General features: G+C 35.4%; 2 protein-coding genes across 2 annotated transcripts; both read left to right on the forward strand.

The window, feature by feature from the left end:
* Positions 1 to 357: 357 nt before the first annotated feature.
* Positions 358 to 2979, forward strand: LOC140005928 (protein RETICULATA, chloroplastic-like). The gene is made up of 6 exons (XM_072047262.1): positions 358 to 596; positions 738 to 833; positions 1178 to 1247; positions 1513 to 1592; positions 2125 to 2189; positions 2584 to 2979. The coding sequence occupies exons 1-6, from the start codon at positions 358 to 360 to the stop codon at positions 2787 to 2789; spliced, it is 756 nt and encodes a 251-aa protein (XP_071903363.1). The 3' UTR covers positions 2790 to 2979.
* A 3436-nt stretch (positions 2980 to 6415) lies between these two features.
* On the forward strand, positions 6416 to 13374 carry LOC113742107 (protein TIC 100-like). The gene is made up of 11 exons (XM_072076254.1): positions 6416 to 7086; positions 8275 to 8346; positions 8474 to 8563; positions 8682 to 8855; positions 9043 to 9133; positions 9499 to 9561; positions 9646 to 9712; positions 10092 to 10195; positions 10278 to 10404; positions 11650 to 12392; positions 12846 to 13374. Exons 1-11 carry the CDS (start codon positions 6473 to 6475, stop codon positions 13161 to 13163), a joined length of 2463 nt encoding a protein of 820 aa, XP_071932355.1. The 5' UTR covers positions 6416 to 6472; the 3' UTR covers positions 13164 to 13374.
* The last annotated feature ends 10423 nt before the right edge of the window (positions 13375 to 23797 follow it).

Raw genomic sequence — 23797 nt, forward strand, 5'->3', positions numbered from 1 at the left:
AGTTGATGAGAACAACCACTAATTACATTAATTAGAGGCTAACTGTGTACTAGTTTTACCGTACTAAAGATGTCCTATTTCATTAGTACAAAAACTAGGAAATTTTAATAATATTACTATAAATGTGATTGATATCTCATAGTCACCAACTCTTGTGACTATCATCACATTAGTAATATTATAAGGACTTTATCGGTTGTATCTAATATTTAACAGATAAATAAGAAGTTATTAAAATACAAAACATATAATAAGGAATGTATAAAATAAAAACAAATACATTGTTTTAGGGCATACATTCCAACAATATACATTGACATTACTACTGTTTGATTCTATTATCTTGTCTCAGTAATAATGATCACGTACATGTTGCCTTGTATGGAAACATCGTTTTTAATCTGTAAATGGGTAGTTGAGAACCAAGAGTATTGTTGGGATGAACTGCTGATGATAACAGTGATCAATGAATTGAAACATAGTTATAGTGATTCAAAAGCTCAGTGTTTCATGTTTACAAACTTGAATGTACTGGCAGGCATAAAAGATGTGAATAATTGTGTTCCATATGTTCCAGTTTGGAGTCCATCTTATATGTATGACATATGAAGGAGCATTATTGATTTATATTTGTCATGACTAACGTAGTTATGGAGGTAATATTTATTGTCATAGCTTGTAGGTCAAATCCCGCAGGTTGTTGCCTTAGGTAGTGATGATTGGGTGATGTCCTGCAGAAGTAAATCCAGTTTCTGCATTGGACAATCAGGATTTATAGGCTTAGTTATCAGTTTGCAGGATACATTTATGAGTAAATGGCAGAGTACATCCAAGTACCAGAATTAGGGAGTTTTCCCTTTCCAATTCAATGACAGAAATACATAACCTCATATTTCCCCAAGCCACCCCGAAGCAGTGGAAACTATTTAACTGAATACATCTTAATTTTTATGGACCCTAATATTGATTCTTTAATTAGGTTTTCAACTAAAATTTACTGACCATTTCACTCCAATAAGGTTGCATCTGTCCTGAATCTCACAAGAAAAAACTCTTTGTTCATAACCTCTTCTCTTATTGGACATTTTGAGTTTGCTAAGTTTGTGTAATCTGTGCATGTTGCTTGCTGTTCCAACGGAGTATTTAAAGGCCTTAATTGTGAATGTTTTTATGATAGTATATTTGAAGGTGGAGGTCCAGGATTCAACTTTTCTTTGGAGCAACAGGTTGCTGCCTATTTTTACAAGGTAATAAATGTTACATGTATCTATTGACTGTCAGTACTTTCAGGAATTGCAGAATAGAAGAAGTAAAGGATCACATCCCCTATTACATAAATCTTTGTATATAAACTGTTTCCCTTCATATTTGCCGAGCTTGGTTGTTGGAGATTTCTCTGTATTGCATTCTTGCACTCCTAGTTCTTGTGTGATACCTAATGGGAGTCTCAGGGTGTGATTCTTGTTTACTATTTCTGTTTCATTGACTACATAATTCTCATGCTTAATACAGGGTATCTTGTTTGGCGCTGTTGGACTTGGTTGTGGGCTTACTTGTCACAACATAATTAATTTTGTCATGACTGGTAATAGGTAAAGATTCTAATTGGACAACCTCTTCTTACCACTTAATATTACACTAAGAAACAAAGTGGTTTTAAGCTTTTGATGGTCTTGTTATACTGTTATGTATGGGGATACTGAGTTAAAGAAACTATCATCATCGTTGGAACTCATTCTGAGGTTCTTACTCAAAATCTAAACAGTAAGAACTTGGTTCATGTCGCAAATAATTCAGCTTGTTCAGTGCCATTAGCAGAACCTAAATGAACCTAAATAATTCATCTTGCTCTTAGAATCTGGATTTTGAACGATAAACTTAAAGGAGCAAAGTTTTGAGGACCCAATAAGCTGTTACAATGTAATCACATTTTCCTCAGTCAGGAATTTATTAAAAGAATACCTTCATATCCACCTCCATGCTTTCCCTTTAAGCAGCTGGCAAACTGAAGAATTGAGTTGTTAAGAAGTTATATAACTGACTGTGAGATGACTAGAAATTTGGGCATTATGGCTGTTCCAAATTGCAACAGATTTATGCGGTATTTCTACTTTGATGTTGCAGGAACACCAAGAAGTCAGAAGAGGGCATTCCTGTTTCCTACGTAGTTAAAAATGCTGCCCTCTGGGGTAGGGTACCTCTTACTACTCAACCTAAGAAATTCATTTCTCTGCATATTTATCTCTGATGATGATTTAGTCATTTATAACCCAAACAGAGCAGTTCAATCTCCCATATATCTGTGATTCTTCTCTATTACTTGTCAGTGTTTCTTGTTAGTTAACGGTTTCCCTTTCCTAAATTTTTCATTGATGGCCATCTAGATGCATGAAAAATCGAACTTTTTAGGTGCTTGGTAAATGTGATTTTCTGGTTTAATCCAACCAACCATGTGATGTCACACAATTGACTACCATTGTGAATAAAACTCCGAGCCGAAAAGGACACATTCTGAATTGCTCCTGCAAAGAGTTGCTGCTCTGCATTCGTATGCTTTAATTCAGTATTCTCATTGGTCACCAGGTGTTCTCCTTCCACTTTCTTCTGGTTCCCGCTCTCAGATTGTCAAGGGATTGGATCGATTGGTTCAAGCATCACCCCTAGCAAAGCAGGTTCCACTTGCTGCACTGGCTTTTGCAGTGGGCATGCGATTTGCCAGCAATATATATGGCGGGCTGCTGTTTGTGCACTGGGCTAATTGGAGTGGGATGATGAAGCGTGGATCATGACTCCTCCCTTTGGATCTTGTATCTTTGTTGTACTCTCCATCTCTCTCCTTTTTCATTTTGATGAGTTGCTATAGCATGTTGTACCATTTGGTTTCAAAACGAGAACTTGACATAACCACGAGAACATTCGGATGCAATAATGAAGATTGGCAATCTGGATCAGGATGAAACTCTGTGATGAGTTTGAGAATTATGCGTGCAAGTCCTTCTTTTTTAACCTTTTTTTGGCTTGTTTGGCATGGTTTAGCCTAATTCAAACTTTCACCAAGATTAACCAAAATTATTAACGCTTAGGACTCATGAGTCATGACTACTGCAACCCAAATGGATTTGGTTGATTTGGGTCTAGGGAGCGATGCCATCTAAATAGGTCAGCCTAATTCAAACTTTCCTGAAGTTTTTACTGGCAACTTTTGCTAGTATGGGGGCGATGCAATCTGCGTCCAGTGGTTTCTTGGGGCACCTCTAACGTGCCTTTGCTTCTGTACCCCGCAGGTATAATAACTTAATAGGATAAACTCCCGATTAAAAGCTACAAAAACGAGGAGCCCTTATGCCGCTAGCGAGCCACTTCGTTTTAATACTATGTTTTATCAGATTTCTCCCCGATTCCGCAATCTTATGAACTCCTTGATCTCGATGGAACTTTTAACCATTTTTATGAGAAATGTATTGACATTACTGTTCGCTTGTATGCCATTGTCTTGTCGAAGTTGATGTTAATTACTGCACCTCTGTTGACTTGCAGCGGGACAAATGATCGATACAGAGGCAGTTGAAAACCCAAAAGTGTTGTTGGGAATAAACGATTGATGATAAAATTTTGCATCAGTTATTGCAATTGAAAAGCTTATTAGAGTTTCATGCACACGAAACTGGAGCGTAACCTCAGGCGTAAAAGATCTGAATATATATAACAATATTGTTCCATGTGTTGCAGTCTGGAGGTCCATCTTAGGAGGGTAAACCCAAGGAAATGCATGTACGATGCAATGATGAGCATCATATCTTCACCAAACATTTGTCAGCACAAGTATAATTATGGAGGTAATAGTTTTGTCGTAGCTAACTTGTAGGTTTTGTCACAAACTTGTAGGTCAAAACCTGGAGAATGATGTTGTTGGCACTTGGCAGTGATGAATGCGCGATTACAAGAAGTACATCCAGTTTTTGCATTGCACAATTAGGACTTGTAGTCTTGATCACCAGCTTGCAGGATACAGGTTTGAGTAAATTAAATTGCAAGGATTAGAGGAGTCTTACCTTTTGGATTAACCTCATTTTTGCCTTCCCATGGATTGGATAGCATTAGCTGAACATATGTTTAACCGACACCGATCCAACTTTGATTCTTTGAACAGGTTTTCATGGTTAACCAATTCAGTCTTTCATCAGTCGACCTGCGCGTCCCAAGAAAAACCTCTATGCTCTACACTTTCCGCTTCTCACACCTGTTGAGTTTACTGATCGATTCACTACAATATGTGCTTTTTACTTGCTGCTGCAGTTGTTTATTTGAGAATGTTTTCGTGGCAGTAGTGTTTTTGAAGGTGGAAATCCAGGATCACAGCAACTGGTTGCCCACCGACCTTTACCAGGTAATAAATGTTAAATATGTCCATCTGTGGATCATCTGTCCTCTCAGAATTGCAAATCACAAGTCTTGAAGGAGCATATATCACGTTATTCACCAACCATATAAACTGAAGGAAGGATTAAACTTTCAAGAAATCATATACCATATAGCTGGGCTTTGGCATGGTGATTTTAGACTATTAGAAATCTATATATATATATATATATGTTCTTCAAGGTCCTATAAGCATGTGTGATTTTCTTGTCATCGTACTGAAATTCTTGCAGAGACGACTAGAGAACTTGGCATTTATGGCAGTTTCAGGTGACCAGATTTATGCGGGGTCTCTATTTTGTGTCGTTGTCGTAACATCTTGTAATCGTAGAATTTGTTTTCAAGAATCAGACAGAACCAGGAGAGCATTTGGATTTAGAAGTAAAGGTTAGCAATGGAACGAAGAAGAGAAATGTGTAGATTTTTAACATGATAAATTTATTTTTTTAAAAATCAGAAATTTCACTCAGAGCCAATGTGCGAAAATCCCAGCTTTTATCCCTATTTATGTCGTTGATGCTTCTTTTTAATTTGACTCATAAAATTGCCCAATGTTTTCGGTAATTAATAGCTTACATTTACGGGATTTCCTAGAGAAACTTTTCAACTCTTAAAGTAGATTTGTTTTGCGACACTGTTGTACCGTTAACATGTCTTAACAACAATTAAGAGGAGAAGAATAATTTTGTGACAACGACACACTCGAATGATGGATGCATAAGTACCAATGTACTCTCTTTTTTTTTTTCCCCTATTCTTCCACGTTCAACTGTTAGACATAGAATTCAAATCTTTAAATTTGATAGTGATAAAGACTTTAAAAACTCTCTCCTGACCATTGAACCGACTCCAGTGATTGAAGATAACTTTGTACGATGTAAAGTAATTTGATTCACAAACTGATTAAAAAAGCGTAACTGGACTAGAATTATGACCGGAGCAAAGTTTATTGACAACGGAAGGTCCTTTTTTTGATCTAATCGATTCAATTGGTTGTTGTAGATTCTTGTCAATAAGGACTGCTTGGAGAACAGGATCCGTATCATTCTTTTTTCTGCACATGTATTTTTATGTTGTTTTTTAACCCTAAAAAAAAATGTTTTTCTGTTACTTATGACAGGACGACTTCTCTTAATAGAACACGAATGAATGAATACTTGCATGCAGACACGCATAAAACTGATAATAAAGATGAGGAATCTTGAACCAAGAAAGCACCAAATACATTTCTTTGGAAGTTTGGTTAGATGCTTCGTCCATGATCCATTATTATTGTTATTATTATTTTAGCAAGAGAAGCATGGAATTTATTTAACAAGCGAAAAGGGTCAGATTTAGTACATAGATAGTTTTTAATTTAATAATTTCCAAGAAAATAAAAAAAGAAAGAAAATTTCAGTCTAATTAAAGCGTGTCAAATTCAAATATGAAGGATACATATCAAAAAAAAAAAGAAAGAGTAAATCTTATATACACTGACAATATATACACTATCACACGATTGGATGCACGACACATGTGCAAAATTTAGATTTCAAATTTAAATTTAGATTATGTATCATGCATGCAATGGTAAAAGTGTATATATTGTCAGTGTATAAAAGATTAATTTAAAAAGAAATTACTTAATTAAACTTGTACAAACACTTAACATACGCAAACAAAAAAATCTTAATTTAATTTATTTATATGAATTAAGAAGAAGGTTAATTCTCTATGATTAAAAGAGGAAAACATTGCTTTATTTGAATTGCATCTTTAGAAGCACTTTAAAATATTATAATACTAGAACAATTTTTTGAAATTGACTTATGTCAGCTAAAAAAGAATAGACCAAAAAATCTCAAAAGTTCTCTCGAATAATAGGAAAACATATTATTGCCATCTTTTTATTTCCATGTTTCTTTTTCAAATCCGCATTATAAAATTACTAAATCACCCTCCACAACCTTCGCATTCCCATTATCCCGCCTGTATATAATACGCCGTATTGTTTGTTCACTCTGCAGTCTGCACCTTATCTTCTTCAGTTCTTGCAGCAGCAGCAGCAGCAATGCCCGACCCAAACTCAGCACAAGAGCCCGGAAATGACACGAACCCAGATGACGTATTCCCAGAAGAAGAGCCAGAAGAGGAAGAAGAACCCGAGGAAGAATCCTCCTCTGACTCGGACTCCGAGTCCGAACCCGAAATATACACCCGCCCGGGGGAGGCCGACTTAGACTTAGACGATGAAGAAAACAACACTCCGGAAGCTAACATTAAGAGGTTCATGAAAGTCTTGAATTCGAAGAGGTTAAGAAGACAGCAAAAAGAGGAGGAAGAAGACATAGTGTACCACGAAGACCTCTTCGATTTTCCCAAGGATAAAGAAAATTGGACTGAGGAAGACTTGAAGGAGCTTTGGGCTGATGCTCCTGTGGAAATGACCAAACCGGGGTGGGACCCCAATTGGGCTGATGAAGATGAGATTGAAACTATTAAGGACATGGTGAGCGAGGGAAGAGACCCGCCAATTGCGCCCTTTTACGTGCCTTATAGGAAGCATTTTCCTGTGATACCTGATGACCATTATGATATTTCCAATCCCAAGGCCGCTATTGAAGAGCTTGATAGAATTGAGGAGTTCTTGACTTGGGTTAGCTACATTTTCCCCGATGGCAGCTCGTAAGTAGTACTAGTAGCAGTCGTTAAGTAATGATAAAAGGTTTTTGAAGTCTTTTAGTAATATCTTGCTTGTTTCGTTTCTTGGTTTTTGATTAACTTAGTAATAGAAAGTTTGATTTTTATAAATGTTCTTGATATTGGATTGTGTTGGATATTTCCATAAGAAAGTAAAGTTTCCTTTGGGTATTTTCTGATTGTTGAATATAGTTGGGCTTTGTAAAGCCATTAGTTGTGTATTCTTTACCTGAGACGATCATGGTTTTTTGGCTTCATGGTGATAGGCCTAACGTATAGGACGTGTGAGTAGAGTAGGACATGAAATTGGAATGGGCAGCTGGGCAGCATTTTAGTACTTATCGATCATACTCTTCATTTGATTTTATGTTCACCATCACTTCTGCTAATTTGGTACATTATGGTAGAAGGTAGAAGATGGATCTATTGGAATTTTGATATCACGGAGTGCTGAAGCAACATGTTTTCCATTGCTTGTTTACATGTAGTTCAGGGAACTAAAGAAAGTTGGAACTACTGAACTGAGTGTGGTCTTGAGTACTGAGTACCACCTCATATGCTTAAGCATTTATCTTGTCCCCAAGCTTTATGTTCATATGCTAGGGTGATGCAACTTTTACAGCATTCAGAGCTCAGAACATGTGAGCTTCAATGAAATCGTCGCTTAATTAATTACTGGTGGTCCAAATCACTTGTGTTATAGAGTTTCCTGCCTTTTTTTCCTTACTGCTTAGTACCACGTTAAAAATTAAAAAATAAAAAAAAGGAAAAAAGCTGAGTTTGATGAAAATTTGCGGAAAACCTTGATAATAGACTATAAAATTCCTCATCACAAGCAGTGCTCAATCTAAAGATTTACCGAACTGAACTATTTAATAATTGTACGACAAATTATTATTAACCCTAAGTATTGACCACAAGCTCTGGGCTTTTAGCTTGAATATAGCTTGGAGAGTGATATTTCTTTGTGAAGCGGAGATTACATCAAGTAATGCTATGTGGAAGATTAGAAATTATTCTTTCTTGTCTCTTCTTTTGTACTTGAAGTGACATAGAAGCTTTGACATGCAGAGACCAGAGACAATTTGACGAAAATGTTTATAAGCCAGTTTGTTATTTTAAATTAATTTCCTCCAAAAATTTCGCCCATGCTGACCTCTTTGTTAATTCAAGGTATGAAGGCACTGTATGGGATGACTTAGCACATGGCAAAGGTGTTTACATTGCTGAGGATGAGCTAGTCAGGTTTTGTTGTTAGTTGTAATTGTAACACCTTTATCCCATAGTAACTCTGCTTCTTATGGTCCACTTTGCTTGATGGATGGGGTAATGCTTTGAAAATCTTTTAGACATTTTCTGTTTCTGCTTACAGGTATGAAGGTGAATGGCTTCAGAACAACATGGAAGGTCATGGTGTTGTTGAAGTTGAGATACCTGGTATAGAACCTGTGCCAGGGTCCAGGTATGCTCATGTTTCTCTAAAGCTCCTAATTCAGTCCTATCTAGTTCTATTATAAGCTGCGACCAGAGCGCAAGTAGCCATTTATTCCGTCTTCAGTTCTGCCTTGTCTGTTTCGCAGGCTTGAAGCAAAGATGCGAGCACAAGGGAAAATAATAAAAAGAGATTATATGTCTCCAGAAGACAAAAAATGGTTTGAAATGGATGTTGAGGATACTATGAAATTAATTGGTGGAAATTATGAAATCCCTTTTTATGAGAGAGATGATTGGGTTAAACAATTTGGAGCAAAACCGTGAGTTTTTCTTTCTTTGGTTTGGTTGTGCAATTTCAATAAAGAGTCAGTTTATGGTAATGTAACTCTTTCTTTTCCATAGAGCAGAAAAAAATACAACCTGGCAGCCAAAGTTTAATTTTTTACGTAGTATGAGTTGGCTTCTCGTGTCTGAGGAAGTTATCACATTGATTCATCTTGATCCCAGGGAGAAAGGTCGGTACCGCTATGCTGGTCAATGGAAACATGGTAGAATGCATGGTTGCGGTGTATATGAAGTTAATGAGCGTACAATATTTGTAAGTACATGAATGTGGTTCTTCGTGAACTTGACTGTTCTTCTATTCCTTTTTTTTTCATGGCACTTAATCTCTTGCATCTCTTAAACTAAGCAATTGCATTCTTAGAAAAATTACATGAAAGTTATTATCTTTGTGTTTGTCTGAGGGTGTCTGTCTGTGCGTGCGCAATAAATTATGAGTTTCTCTCTTTGAATTGCATATGCAAATAGGCATATTTCAGCACGTAATTGTGCTTGATATTCAAGTATTGAGTTCTCTGATCATTGTAGTAAACATGTAAAGACAGTGTACTATGAATGTTCGTGTCTACTGTCATATCTTACCTGTTATTATCTATTGATAGACAGTGAACTTCACTTCAGGGCCGTTTTTATTTTGGAGAACTATTGGAGGGTACTTATGGTTGTGACACCAATATATCAGCTGTGAGTTTTTATGTATATACATGCATATCTGCTCGACATATTAACTCCAGGTGTTTGTATGTTGCTTACACCATGATATTTCAGATGCATGCAGCCATAGCAGAAGTAGCAGCGGCTAAAGCGAGGATGTTTGTCAATAAACCTGACGGAAGTATGTTGTACTTCTTGCTTCCTTCATTATTGGTCCTCCTTTTTTTTTTTTTTTTTTTTTTTGCAGTATGGAGGTGATATGGCTAATTTTGGAAGATTACTTTTTGTGCTTGAAATGTTCTAGAGGAGAAGTGGTGTTGATCGGATATGAAATGCTAACCAACCCGTCTAATTGAATGCTAACTAACCCATCATGAGCAATACTAGTATAAATATTCAACACAGTGGAAATTTTGTGAATTGCCTTTATTTTCTCTTAAAGCTGCTTTGACCTTATATACATTTGTTTACTGATAACCATTTTAATATATCATCATTGACCTTCATTTTTTCTTTTTGCTTTTTACTTATACAGTTTATGCTTCGCTTTGCCTTTGTAGTGGTTAGAGAAGAGAGAGGTCCATATAGTGATCCTCAACATCCCTATTTATATGAAGAAGATGATGTGTGGATGGCACCAGGCTTCATCAATCAGTTTTATGAAGTGAGCTGGATGATGCATATCAGTAGTCAAATATTCAGTACTAGAGCTTTCCAGAAAATTAAAATTTGCCTTTGGATGGCAGGTTCCTGATTATTGGAAAATGTATGTGCATGAGGTGGATGAAGAGAGGGAAATGTGGCTGAACTCATTCTATAAAGCGCCACTGAGGTTGCCTATGCCTGCTGAACTTGAATATTGGTGGTCCAAGGGTATGACTTTTCCAATCCCCTTTTGAGTAGATTGGGTCCATTTAGATAGCATAATTTGGGGAAAAATTTTGCAAATCTTATGCTGCTTGCATCATAAATACAACTTTCAACCATTTCTTTTATCTCACATGCATCATGTCACAAAAAGTACCGCATTATTATTCCAAATAATTTTTTTGAAATAATCTCATATTTAAACACATTCACTGTTTTCTTCTGGTAAATGAGTATGATGCTGCACAGGCTCTAACTGTGCAAAATCATTGACTATTTCAGTTTCCAATTTCATTCTCTGAGCTTGTTTCTGAAAACAGATAAACATTTATTATCTGGTCTACAATGTGTTGATTCCATATTTACATTTTTATCTTAGTGGATTGATTGGTGGTGAGTTCTTTGTTTTAGCCCTATTTTTGTTTCTGAGAATGTTGAAGAACCATGTGTGGATATGTGTGGACTTGCCTGAAAGGTGAATCCGGTACTTAATATTTTCAACATGGTTGTTCATAGAACCAGAAAACTGATTCATCTCAGGTCACTAGTTTACCAGTGAATCAGTTGCACTTGGAGCAGAATAGATCCCTGATGTCACAAAGTTGTCATTTACTTATCTAATTAAGTCTTGCTATAGCAGTAAGGATGAAAAACAAGCAGAGTAACAAAATGGGGAGAAGTTGTCAAGCATAGAATTTGGATAACACGATGTAATTATCTAAATTCAAGTAAGGTTCCCCATCAGTTACTTGAGAAATGGAGAGGAGATGCGAAGATAACTGGAATTTACCTAATGTTCTGGGACTGGCTAGCAGTTCGATACTCTCTAAGCTGTTCTAGATTTGTCTGGTAGATAATTTTTGATCAGCCCAATTAGCGTCTGTGTAACTTTCTTATGATATAAGAATGAAATTGTCTTTTCATTTATGATGTTAGTTAGGAAAATAAGCTAAGTAACAAAATGTGGAAAACTAGCAAGTTATAAGTTTTGCTTTCTGCATTATTTTAATGCGAGGCTTGGTTTTTGCTATAAAATAATATAGCTGATTTTTTGTTGGAGGAATTGGAAAGGTATTGTTGGATTTGGAGTTTGGAAATACTTGTTGAATTAATCGAGGCGAATGAATATTTTTCACTGCACGGATATTAGTTTTTCTTCTATACAGATTATGTTCAGTTCACTAGTTTGTCTCCTTACTGAGTTAACCGTCCATCTGGTTTGCTAGTTAATGTATGTTTTCTTTCACTTAGATGAGAAGCCAGAATTTATTTTGATTAACAAAGAACCTGAGCCTGATCCTGAGGATCCGTCAAAACTCATATATACTGAAGATCCCCTTATCCTGCATACACCAACTGGGAGGATTATCAACTATATTGATGATGAGGAACATGGTATTCGACTGTTTTGGCAACCTCCTCTCAAAGAAGGAGAAGATGTTGACCCAGAAAAGGCTGAATTCCTACCCCTTGGATTTGACGAGTTCTATGGACGAGAAGTCAATGTCAAAAAGGAATCCTTTTTTATGCGTCTTATTACCTCCATAGAGAATGCATGTAAACCAATTTTTGACAAACTGGAGAAATGGACTGAGGAGCAGAAGAAAGCTAGTGAAGCTAAAATTGAGCTACTACAACAAGAGATTGAATTAAAAGAAGCTGAGATATGTCTGAAAGAAGCCATTGAAGATATGGATGAGGAATTGAAGCGGATGCAGAAAGAGGAGGAGAAAAAAGTTGAATTAGGGTTGCAAGATGATGATGATATTTTACCATCTGAACCAACAGAAGTTGAGACAATTAAACCCAAACAAGAGGAAGAGGACGAGGAAGATGAGGAGGAGGTGGACAACGAAGAAGATATAACTTCTTCCAGTTTTGGTACAGTTGGGGATCAGGATTCACAAGAAAATGACCAGAAAGGAAAAGGAGCTGGAAAATCTCCATTTGCTGCTGCTTCCCTGTCATTTGGTGTTTCTGGGCTTCTTTCTGCTGTGAGTTTAATAACCCTTGCATCACATTCTTGGATTACTTTGAATCGAGTAATATTCATGCTCAAAGTAGGGTTTATTCATACATTGCTTAGCATGTTCCTGAAGCTTGTGAAATACAGAAACAAAAAATTCCCTGTTCCTCTTCCATTTGAACACATTGCATTTGCATTTCTATTTTTTCCCCAAGTTTTGAATTTTTTTGGTGATCCAACGATTTATGTCAACTACAATTCGGTGATCTAAAATTACATGAATTTGCAAATGATTGGATGTACGAGCTCGAGCAGGTATCAGTCATAGTCGAACAGTTTTGTTACTTCAATTGGGAGATACGGAAATCAGTTTTCATGTCATTGTTGATATTCTCGAATACCGCTTTAAGCTTATTTCAATGTTGTTGTTCATCACGGACAGAATTGATCCAGATCACTGACCGTGTTATGTGTTTCTCAGGCTCCGTCCAAGCTGCAGCAGTCACTTTCAATTTGGAAGCAGGGGAAGTTGGAGATGAAAACACCTACTCCTTTTTCCCCTGTGCTGCCCTTTCGTGAGCTGCCGTTAAAGGGACAGACTTCAAATGTAGTTCGTTTTTCACCAGCTGTTGGTAAAAAATCGAGTTTGAGAGTTGTGGCACAAAAACATCGCCAAGGCACTCCAGTCACTAGATCGCACCGGAGAAACTGTCCCAAACAAAAAGGCTTAGCTAAGGAGATAAACTATGGAGAGCAATGCTACAATATATTATCCTTCCACACACCAATACAAATTTAGAACGTGATATTCCCTCTCTGCCTTTTTTATTTTTTGGTAGAAACTTGATCCCTTTCACTCTTGACATTTTGTACAAACACAATCAATTTTGTAATGTCTGCGGCCAATATTTTGAGTAGAGCCAGTCGCTCATTGAGAACTTCTGTTTCACTCAACTTTGTACTTTTGTAGCTCCTCACTTCGAAGTAAGGCAATCAGAAACATTCTTGAATTCTCATTCTTTTCATTGATTGCTGTTGTAGTTATTATTTCTTTTAGCTCACAGCTTACTTTCATGAAAGTATACAGGCGAAGGCTGTTGAAACTCGTGCCTTTGGGGTTGTCCACCGGTTTCCATGGCAATTTTATTTGCTCGACTTTTAGGTGTTGTTTAATGTGTAATGCTTTTTCCTAGTCGAGGCAGCAGCAAATGGCACAATAATCTCTTTCTGGGGTCCCTCAATTGGATGCATATCGTTTGTAGTACAAACCAAAAGCACTACCTTGAGAAAAATTTTTTTCTTATCCCTAGTGATTGTCATTTTCGGTTCGTTACATGGCAAAAGTAGTAAAGTAATTGGCCCAATATTTACATGATGTGATATTTTGCTTGGTATCAGCAAAGACAGAATACAGTTCCTGTCTTGTTGGGAGGTATGGCTTGTCGAACGCTCAATTATTATCTCTTTTCCACACAATGAAAATACCATAGAGTTCTTGGAACTTAGACGAAGGCTTAATAACTTTCTTGTAAATATTAAGAAGCAAAAACATGTGAATAATTCAAGATTGCACGCGAATCATAAGCGCCTAAACAGTCTAGACATAAGAGACAAGACATTCATTCACTCTGGAACCAAGTCAGTATGGATGGAACCTCTTGCTGTTTGCAGCAGCAGCTAAATTCCCACAATTTCTGCAGCTCCACCCTGCAGATGGCAGGTTTACAATTTCTTAGTAGATTTGTTCAATCATGGATAACATACATGGTCTTCTAACCTTCAAGACTTGAGCAGTCCTTTCTGCAAATTCACCATGGCACTTGAAATGGTAAATCAGTGAAGTTGACATGATCGTGGTTAGGTCCAAGACATATGGGACCAATGAAATGATGACAGAACGTCGTGTTCCCTGTACCAGCAGTGATGCAACTTGGCAAAGGATGCAGTAAATGTTCAGCATTATTAGGGGCCATTGCTGCTCATAGTTCATGAATCCACGCCAAAATTATTACCATGCTGATGGAGAATTGCATAAGGTGATGGGGATGTGGATTGGGACTCAAAGCATGCTTTGTCTATTTGCACATGTTCCTCCTTCCAATCTTGACCGACTTCACAGCGACCAAATAATTGAAAATACTTCCTTCACAGAAATAAAACACTAGGTTACGATGAGAAGTTGGTCCAATGGTGGTCATTCATTGTTGCTCATGCAACCATCGAGGTGATTGGTGAAGGGAAGAAAGTGCTGTCACCCCTTTTAAACTAACGTGAAAATTTGTGGAGAAGTTTCTGAATCTTCAGCTCCTCAAGTTTAGGAAGATCGAAATTTAAAGAAGTGATGTGCGGAAGAAAATCTCAATTGTTGCTTGTATTATGAACAACGGCCCTTGGCCATTACCATTGTATTGGTCTCTTCTTGTGTGTATCGGGCATGAGTTTTGTCACATTGGGGCGCTAAAATTTTGACAGTTGCTACATTCATCGTAAAAGATGGAAAGGTTTAGTACTTATAATCCTATAGGAATTGGAACAACTTTGTCACTCCAAATCTTATCAGAACAACAATGTCGATCCAGATCCTGACTACGTTTCGAATATACACTATTTTTTGTTCATGAAAGCAACACATTTTATCAGAATCCTTTCTTTCCGGATAAAAGAATAGCCATTTGGCTTGTTCATATTGCTGACAATGAAGCTAAAATATGAATAAATTGAGCTAGTAAATTCTCAACCTTTGAAGTTTTAAAAACTGACCGAGTCTAAATTATTAACACTTCTGCTGGAAATGAGAGGAAAATTTTTGAGGATTTCCAGTACTCTTACATTAGTTTATGTAGGGGTTATCTCGAAAAATCGAACATCGGTTCCTCATTGGCTCATGTTTTTGATCATGCTGCTGAAAACTCAGATTTGAATGGAGAGTTGGAAAAAACTAACTTGGTCCAAGGACGATCATTTTCCAGAGCTTTAACATGGTCCCTAGGGCTACATATTTATTCATCCACTTGCTATCTACAGTAAAAGGAAAGGAATCTTTTTCGGGATGATTGACCATTTATCGACTTGTATTGACACGCACGACTCTCAAATTCGAGCTCGGTCAATGTTGCAATCCATTATCGATCTATCTATTAGGATGATTCACATCATCTGTTAACAAGTCTTTATTAGTACTTAAAAGCGTCTATATATATATATATACAAACGCACCATAATCCCAAATGGAGCCTAATAATTCCTCGAAGTGTTGGGTTTAGAAAATGTTTTGTTGATTTGCAACGTTTCAGTGCTTTTTCACTTTGACAAATTCTGGTGAGACTACTGAAATGTAGCATTTAACTTCCAATTCTTGGTTACCATATCAATCTTTTAAGTAAAACCAACATGGTGTACCATACGCTGGAATTAGCAATTCAGCATTCAACTGCAGCAGTAAAGTTTCAACTTACACACATTCAAACAGCGGCGGAGCCAGAAAAAATTTTCAGTGGGGGTAAAAACAACACACTGAAAATTTTTTACCTACTCTTTTTTTAGTTTTTCAAGTAAAAAAAAATATTCACCAACAAGTTGAAATGAAAATTTTTTTTTTTAGCTTATTTCAAATGGAACTTTGTGGCCTATATATCCTTTTAAAATATTAGTTCATGAATCATGAACTAACTTAGAGAATCACGTAATTCTTTCATTTCCTTCGTAAAAAAACCTCTGGGAGTACACTTGAAATTGTATCAAAATTATATAGGTATTATAGGAATTTAAGGGGGATAGTGGGGCCCGTGGCCCCAGTGCCCCTACCTTAAATCCGCCACTGCATTCAAAAATTAGCATTCAACTTCACCCATCAATTGGTCTACAACAATTATTAGAGTTAAAGGAGGAAAAAGAAGAAGAAGAAGAAGAAGAAACATCATAATGTAAAAAATTAATATGTAAATTGTAACAATCAATCTACCTAATATTAACTATGTTTTGGAAATTAGGGATGATCAAAGTTTTTTGTGGTCTTTCTGGCCAAGATAAAAGAAGGGCTAAGTCAATTTCAATGCATATATCTATCTATCACTAGACTTGCCTTAATTGATTCAGTCGTAAAATGCTAAGACTTGACGGGAGAGAAACCTGAGACTTGTATTGTGCTGTGGTTATCTCACAATGATTGAGGGATTCTTCAAAATCACGTCTGGTCACATACTTATATGGGACATCCAAGCAGCATTAAAGAAAACCAGGCTGCAGCTGGAAAATGAAATTTGGATGGAAACTTGTAGCTTGATTGGTTGGTTCTTGATAAATTTGAATTTTCAACTAATCTCTCTCCTTTTCTCTCTTTTTTATTTTTTTTTATTTTATTTTTTTTTGGGGTCCTATACCATAAAGAATTATGACATCCTACGACATCCCTATTTCTATTGAGGGAACAACTAACTCATTAACAATCACTTATGAAGATAACTAGAAATAATAAGCAATAACAATGCGTCTCTCTAACGACTTCTCATTGAATACTAGTTAACACATCCTAAAAAAAAAATACACATAATTAAGCTACCATGTATATACACATACTGACAATTATTGCCTTCTCTTGCATTTCTATATTTTTCCTATTTAATCTTGCATACCTTCCATTGTATTTATTTTCTCTAATTAATCTTATATTTTCAAAAATATGACATTCGAAATATATCTTAACGAGTACTCAATAGGTACCCATTAGACAGACGCATAAAAAATATACAATTTATTCCTAATAACAAATAATTATTTACTGCAAATTATATCAGATATATGTATATAGGCCAACTCCAAGTGGCATACCACCATCATTAATTCTAGATAGGATCCCCGGGCTCCATGTATATTCCACTTGCTCCATCGACAAAATAAAGAAGAAGTCATCTATTTGAGAACAATAAGCTTACTATTTTGCTGGTGGGTCTTGGATGTAACGTAGATATCTTAGGTACCCACCTCATTTTTGGGTTGCTTCAAAAAATCCTAAACACCAAAGCCTGCAGTCCTTTTTTTTTTTTTTTTTTTTTTTTTTTTTGAATTTTACATTGTTTAAACCCAGCGTATGTTTGTCAATTGTTATTGTCTTTTTTGCAGATGATTCCTGTATTTGTTTGCTTCTGAGGCTCAAAGGTTGCGTTGTAAACTGTAATGGTAAAGCAAAGCATTTCATGTTCTGTGTTTGCATGTCTAATCAGATTTACACAGCTGCCTACTTTTTCTTGATCACAAAAGTCCAAAGTTCACTTCTCTATTTTTTAAGAGACTGGTCATGAAATAATCCTCCAACTTTTTCCTAAAGGTGGTGGCAGTTGACAAACAAATACACAGAAAAAAAAAGGGGCACTTTTCTCAGCAAACTTTCATAATTTTCATATTTAATGCTCAATGATTCATCCGAAATGAGGCCAAAAAAATCCAAAAATGATGAAATCATGTTTATTTCTGTTTTATGCATGGTATAGAACTACCTAGCCGTGGCATATGGCAGTATCATGCTACCATAGTTGGGTGTCTTAAAATATACTTAGATTTCTAGGTTGGAAGTTTATATTAATAATAATTCGGTCCGTTCAAGGCACCCGTTAAGATATATTTTAGGTATTGTATTTTTAAATATATAGGATTAATTAGAAAAAAAGTAAATAAATATAAAAGAAGGTAGATGAATGTTAGGTGTGTTAACGAGGCAGGGCACCTGTTAGAAAAATTCACAATAATTTTAGCCTCAGGTAAATAAAAGTTCGTTTGATCACAGATAAATCTGAACTCTAATTCTAATTAAATAAAAGCAAAGTTGACTAATTAAAACCCATTATCGTTGTTGAATAATCATCAATACACTTTATTAATCATCTTACAATTCATTATCTAGCATCTAAATTGCGGCACTCAACAAGTTTTAACGATTCCTTGACAGCTATGAAATCACTAATTAACCACACTCTTAACTTAAACTTGTTCTACTAAAATACGGTACCAAGAACTAAAGTCATGTCTAGAACATGAATTATTCAGTCCTCAAAATTTGGCAGCTTTCCCGACTGCAATTAGAAATTTTGCAGTGAAGATGAATATTCAAGAAACTCAAGTTGGTGAGATTGCCAAACCGTCCGTTTTCCTCCAACCTTTCATTCGCTTTTGAAATACGTACCTAGTCTATCCAAAACATTGAGAGTAGCTTGACATTTCCTTCTTTTTTTTTTTTTTTTTTTTGTCTTTGTTAGGCAACAATAGTACATAGCTTGCATAATGATAGAATTGGAATCTATACATATGACTTTTTTCAACTTCATAATTGAAGAGATTTAGATAGCACCATACTAATGAACAAATCAACATATGAATATTGGATGCTAGAGATTTCATTTCCAATTCCTGATCAAGAAAAACTAGCCTAGCTAAAAGATTAGGCACTGGATGTCTAGTTTGAAATTCAGTTCTCTTTCGCCAAGCAAATCTGCACATTAGTTGGATGCTACTTTTGCAGGTTCCAGTCTAAATATAAGTATAGATATGCTTTCATTTTCAATAGAAGTTTAGCCTTAATTAATGACTGCATATTATTCTACATTAGCTCATTTTGAGGTCTATTCCTTGAAATTTGGCATGCCATCCTCCTTACTTCATGGGTTACTCCGACAGATTTACTCAATTAAACAAGCATATGCACCCAACCATTATCAACCACGAAATGAGTTCATATTCGCATCATACATGCGCAAAAACTGGCATTTCCTCCTCCTGTTCTACCTGGACAAGCTTAAATAAAGTGCTGATCGAAAAATCATTCAACAAAAATAGTTAGGTAATATCTCAAGCCAAAGCACAGCCAAGTATATATCCAGACAGGTCACATTCTAATTCTATCAAGGGTTGTAAGTAACTGGCAGATAGACAAAATATGCAACTGCTTGGAAAGTTCATATAATTGGATTATGAACCCAAGTTGGCTAAAGGGGACCCGGCGGGGGGAGGACTCCTGTCCCATTATAGATTTATAATCTTCACATGTTTAAGGATTTCCAACCTTCACTGGGCATGCACTCCATGGCCCTCTGGTTATTCCTAATAGTCTAATACTTTCCCCTGATATTAATTGCCTCTTAAGTACGAACTAATACACAGTACCTGCACCATACACAACATTCTTAGTACAAATTAATGATGCCAAGTGCTAATTAATTAGTAGTACGATTAATAACATGTAAGACATTAATCATATAATCTTATGACCCTTAATACAAACGCACGTCTAATCAACTTTTTAATTCTTGCGTGTACTACTCAAATGGTCTGTAGTTAGCCTTTAATTTTCTGCTCGATTCTTCAAGACATTTATGTAATTCAAGAAGGGACGGAAGATTTTTGTTTTTTTGTTTTTGTTTATATTCCTCTTATGAGGATGTACAAGCTACCTTGAAAAGGATAATTCTTCCCATTTAGTCATTCTTGATTTCGATCTCCCACCATAAATATTCTTTGCGTGTGTTATTGGGACTTATTGGTTATTGGTGCATGTTAAGCAATTAGTGGTATTATATATTCTTTAACGTCTAATTATGTTACATAATAAAGTTTTACATGGAATTTGAAACTGAAAAATAAAATGATGTTATATAATAAAGTTTTAATAGAATTTGAAACTGAAAAATAAAGTGATGCAGCTACTCGGTATAACTCAAAAAAAAAATTTTTTTTTTGGTAAATGGAAGATTTTGAACTCACATCCTCCTATTTACAATCTCTCCTATCTTACCCTCAAGTATAACTCAGGTGTTATTTGACTATAAATACTTACCATTTCCTTCATATGATCACGGGAGTAATTTTGAGCTCCCTTGCTAGGTAAGATAAAAATGAAGGGTCAAAAACAATAATGTTAGGTTCTCATTCAAGCACAGAATAACCATATTTGTTCTCATTACATGATAACACAGGTGGGATGACATAGTGTAGGTTTGCTAATAACTGCTTGACATAATTAGGTTGCTAGGAATGAGAACATGAAAGCAAGCTCACAGAAAATAGACTTGCATCAGACAAAGCAAGCCACAATTGATATCGAAATTCCTAATTCTACCAAACCATGCAAAAAAGAGAAGCCCAAATTGATCTCTAATTCCTAATTCCACCCAATTCAACCTTCAAGAATTCTGTAGTCTGTACCGCTATGCTACAAAAGTACAAAGTCATCGTCTATTTTCAGGCTGGCATTGATCTCCCTGTGTCTGAGATCTCTTTATTTGCATTTCAAAGGGAAAAGGGCAAAAACAATGAATGAAAAAAAAAAAAAAAAACTTAACTGCTGGGTTAATTTCTAGACCAGGAAAACCAATAAATTATTACGTCCGCAATCATTCTCTTGATACTTATATTTATCCTGCTATGATATACTTCAAAGGGATAGTTATCATCATCTTACAAGGTGTCTGTATTTAGGCATACTTATATTACCAAGTGGCAGTGTCATCAACTTATCATATCCACTGATTTCTTTATTTTATCAATTACTGATCAATTATCTGTAATATTCTACAAGCATTTTTTTTTTTTTGGTTTCTTTTGAAAGAAAGTATTCTACATTTGTCTTGACCTGCCCAGATGCACACATATAACATCATTATTTTGATATTATCCATAGTTTTCTCGGAAAAAAATGCTTAGTTAAAGGGAAATTTTTGTGGGCCTGTCATTTTTTTCAAGTTAAACTATTGAAACAGGCGATGATGGAACCGGAACTATGAAATCGTCCCGGAACGGTATCGCTATTGAATGCAATGGACTTCCAATTCCATGCTAGCGTCACCATTACAATTGAATTATGTGTTTGAAAAGGAGTTAAGGGCCATAATTCGAACTATGTCACTTATTATAGTGGACAACTTTTTTTTACCTCAACATAATTTATGTTGCAGATGATGCATCCTCAGAAAATATCTGGTTTTACTGTTTATGTCTAGCAATATGTGATCGACACTAATTTATCCTTCTTAGGTCCCGCCTTAGTTTAAAAAAAAAAAAAAAAACAGTTTATTATCTCACATCTCCTCATCTCCTACCTAGTGTTTCCATGAACAATTACAAAGGAAAGGATGAGAATCATATTACTAATGCGCAAGCTGATTAGGCCTTAATTTAGTAGCTAGCTAAAATTGAAACTCTAAAAATTAAAAATTATGAATTCAAGTCTTACGAAATGTGAGTTTATCCTAACTATAGCTATGTGTTAATTAATCTTTCTCTCACTATTTGTGAGTTATTCGTTATAATAATAGTTGTTTGGTTATAATCCGCATGTAGTGATCCTACCAACATGGATTTTCTGTAATCATATCAAAGAAAATTGACAACAAAAAGATATTTATATATATATATATTGAAGATTATTAGGGTTAGGTTCCCATTAAGGACTTCCTGATAAATAGTTTGGTCTACCATATTCTGTGATTTATAATATGATCAGATTAAAGCACTTTAAAAAAAAAATAATTCTGTAAGGGAAGGCACTTATATTAGTGAAGTTATTGTCGTGTTTCATTAATGAGTGTGTTTGGATTGAAATGTTTTGAAATAAAATAATTTGTTTCACAATTTTCAATTACCTTTTTATCTCATATATATACATCACATCACAAAAAGTGCTATAGTAATTATCTCAAATAAACTCCTATCCAATTGTTATTATCTTCTTCAAAATCTCTAATGAGCCAAGTAAATTTATCAAGAAGCCCACTCTAAACCGTTGAGTGGTAATTAGGTTTCCTTTCCCATCTTCACACATTTTTTCTTCTTCTTAATTAATTGAGTTCAGTTGCTATTCTCAGTCTATTTATCACTATCAACTTTGCCATCAAATCCAACTGAAAGACACTGTTTTCCTAGCTTCCCCAAAAAAAAAAAAAAAAAAAAATTTGTACAGCTTCTAGCTAGCTAGTATTGATCTAGGAGATCGTTTTCATAGATGACATAACAATTGCTAACAACAGACTGTTTTAAACAAGCATGCTTATCTAGATGCTAGAGCATCCATCACTTTCGCTACTAGTAAAATGTACACTCTCATCTTAGCAAGCAACATAATAGAATTGGACTTATTTCTTTCTTATTTCCTTTTTTCCCCCTTTTTCTGAATCCAATACGAGAAAAAATTCGCTTTTCTGAAACTAAGATACTACTATCTCAAGCTTATCCTGTTTGTTTGACCTTCCTCAACTGATCCAATCAGATTAGATCACCCATGTTTTCTCACAATCTTAGCTTACCCCAAATAAAAAAAAAAATTTCTTACAAATTCTCTTTTATCAGTATTTGGAAGGAGAAAAAGAAAGAGGGAATGATAAAACTAATCGCTTAAAGACGAGGGTGTACAACTTTTTGTTCTTGACTGGTTTAATTTTTAAAGAGTTGCATGCTAAGGTTCATGTCACAATATTTGTCTTCAACGTAATCCTGATAAATATAGTAAGTCGTATTCAAAGTAATATTGAAAAATATAGTAATCTGATCCATCCGTGTGCGCATGCGTGTATATAATATAATATATATGTGTGTGTATGTATGTATGCATGTATACATGCATGTATATGTATGTGTGTGTACATATATACACATATATATAATAACAATAATAATAATAATAATTGAGTCGTCTTACCGCAAAATAATCTTTCAAATTTGTCAATTAGCATATGACAATGCTCATGGCGAGAAGATATTTTTGTGTCCAATGGCGAAATTTAGGCTTTACCATCAAATTAATTTACATGTGGCTATCCGTCCAATGGCATCCCACCATCTGTCACAACAATTCTGCTAAACTGTGGGTCCTTTGAAATTTAACTGTAATCACAATGGTGTTAATGGAGAAACATTGGACAATAGCAACATTACAAAAATTGTGGCGGCCAATTAAAGGGATGAAGCAATTAAATAGGATAACTTGGCTACTAGTTTCTTTCCCCCTTTTTTTTTTTTATGTCCGTTCTGATTACAACTACTTTATACATCAGGGGTGTGAATTTGACCAATCCCTTTTCTTTTTTTCCATTTTCATTGTAAAAAAAGAAACATCCATCCTAGTTGGTTTGTGGCTTCTCCCGGGTACGTCTGAGCTATGTGCATTATTTGAAGTAGAAAAGGTCCCGGAAATTCCAGCCTTGGCCCTTGACCCTTGATCCTTGACGACGACAAAAATAATAGGAGTACGACGTTGTTGGCGGTAGGGTTGTAAACGAACCGAGTCGAATCGAATTTTAGGCTAATCGAACCGAGTCTCGACTAAATTTTATCAAACTCAAACTCGAGCTCGAGCTCGAAAAAAAATAAAAAATAATTATTTTATTTTTTAAAAAATAAATAAAATAATACTTTTTCTTAATAAATAATAAAATATTAAGAATATATATGTAA

Source organism: Coffea arabica, chromosome 1c (assembly GCF_036785885.1).
Source record: "Coffea arabica cultivar ET-39 chromosome 1c, Coffea Arabica ET-39 HiFi, whole genome shotgun sequence".
NCBI classification, from domain to species: Eukaryota; Viridiplantae; Streptophyta; class Magnoliopsida; order Gentianales; family Rubiaceae; genus Coffea; species Coffea arabica.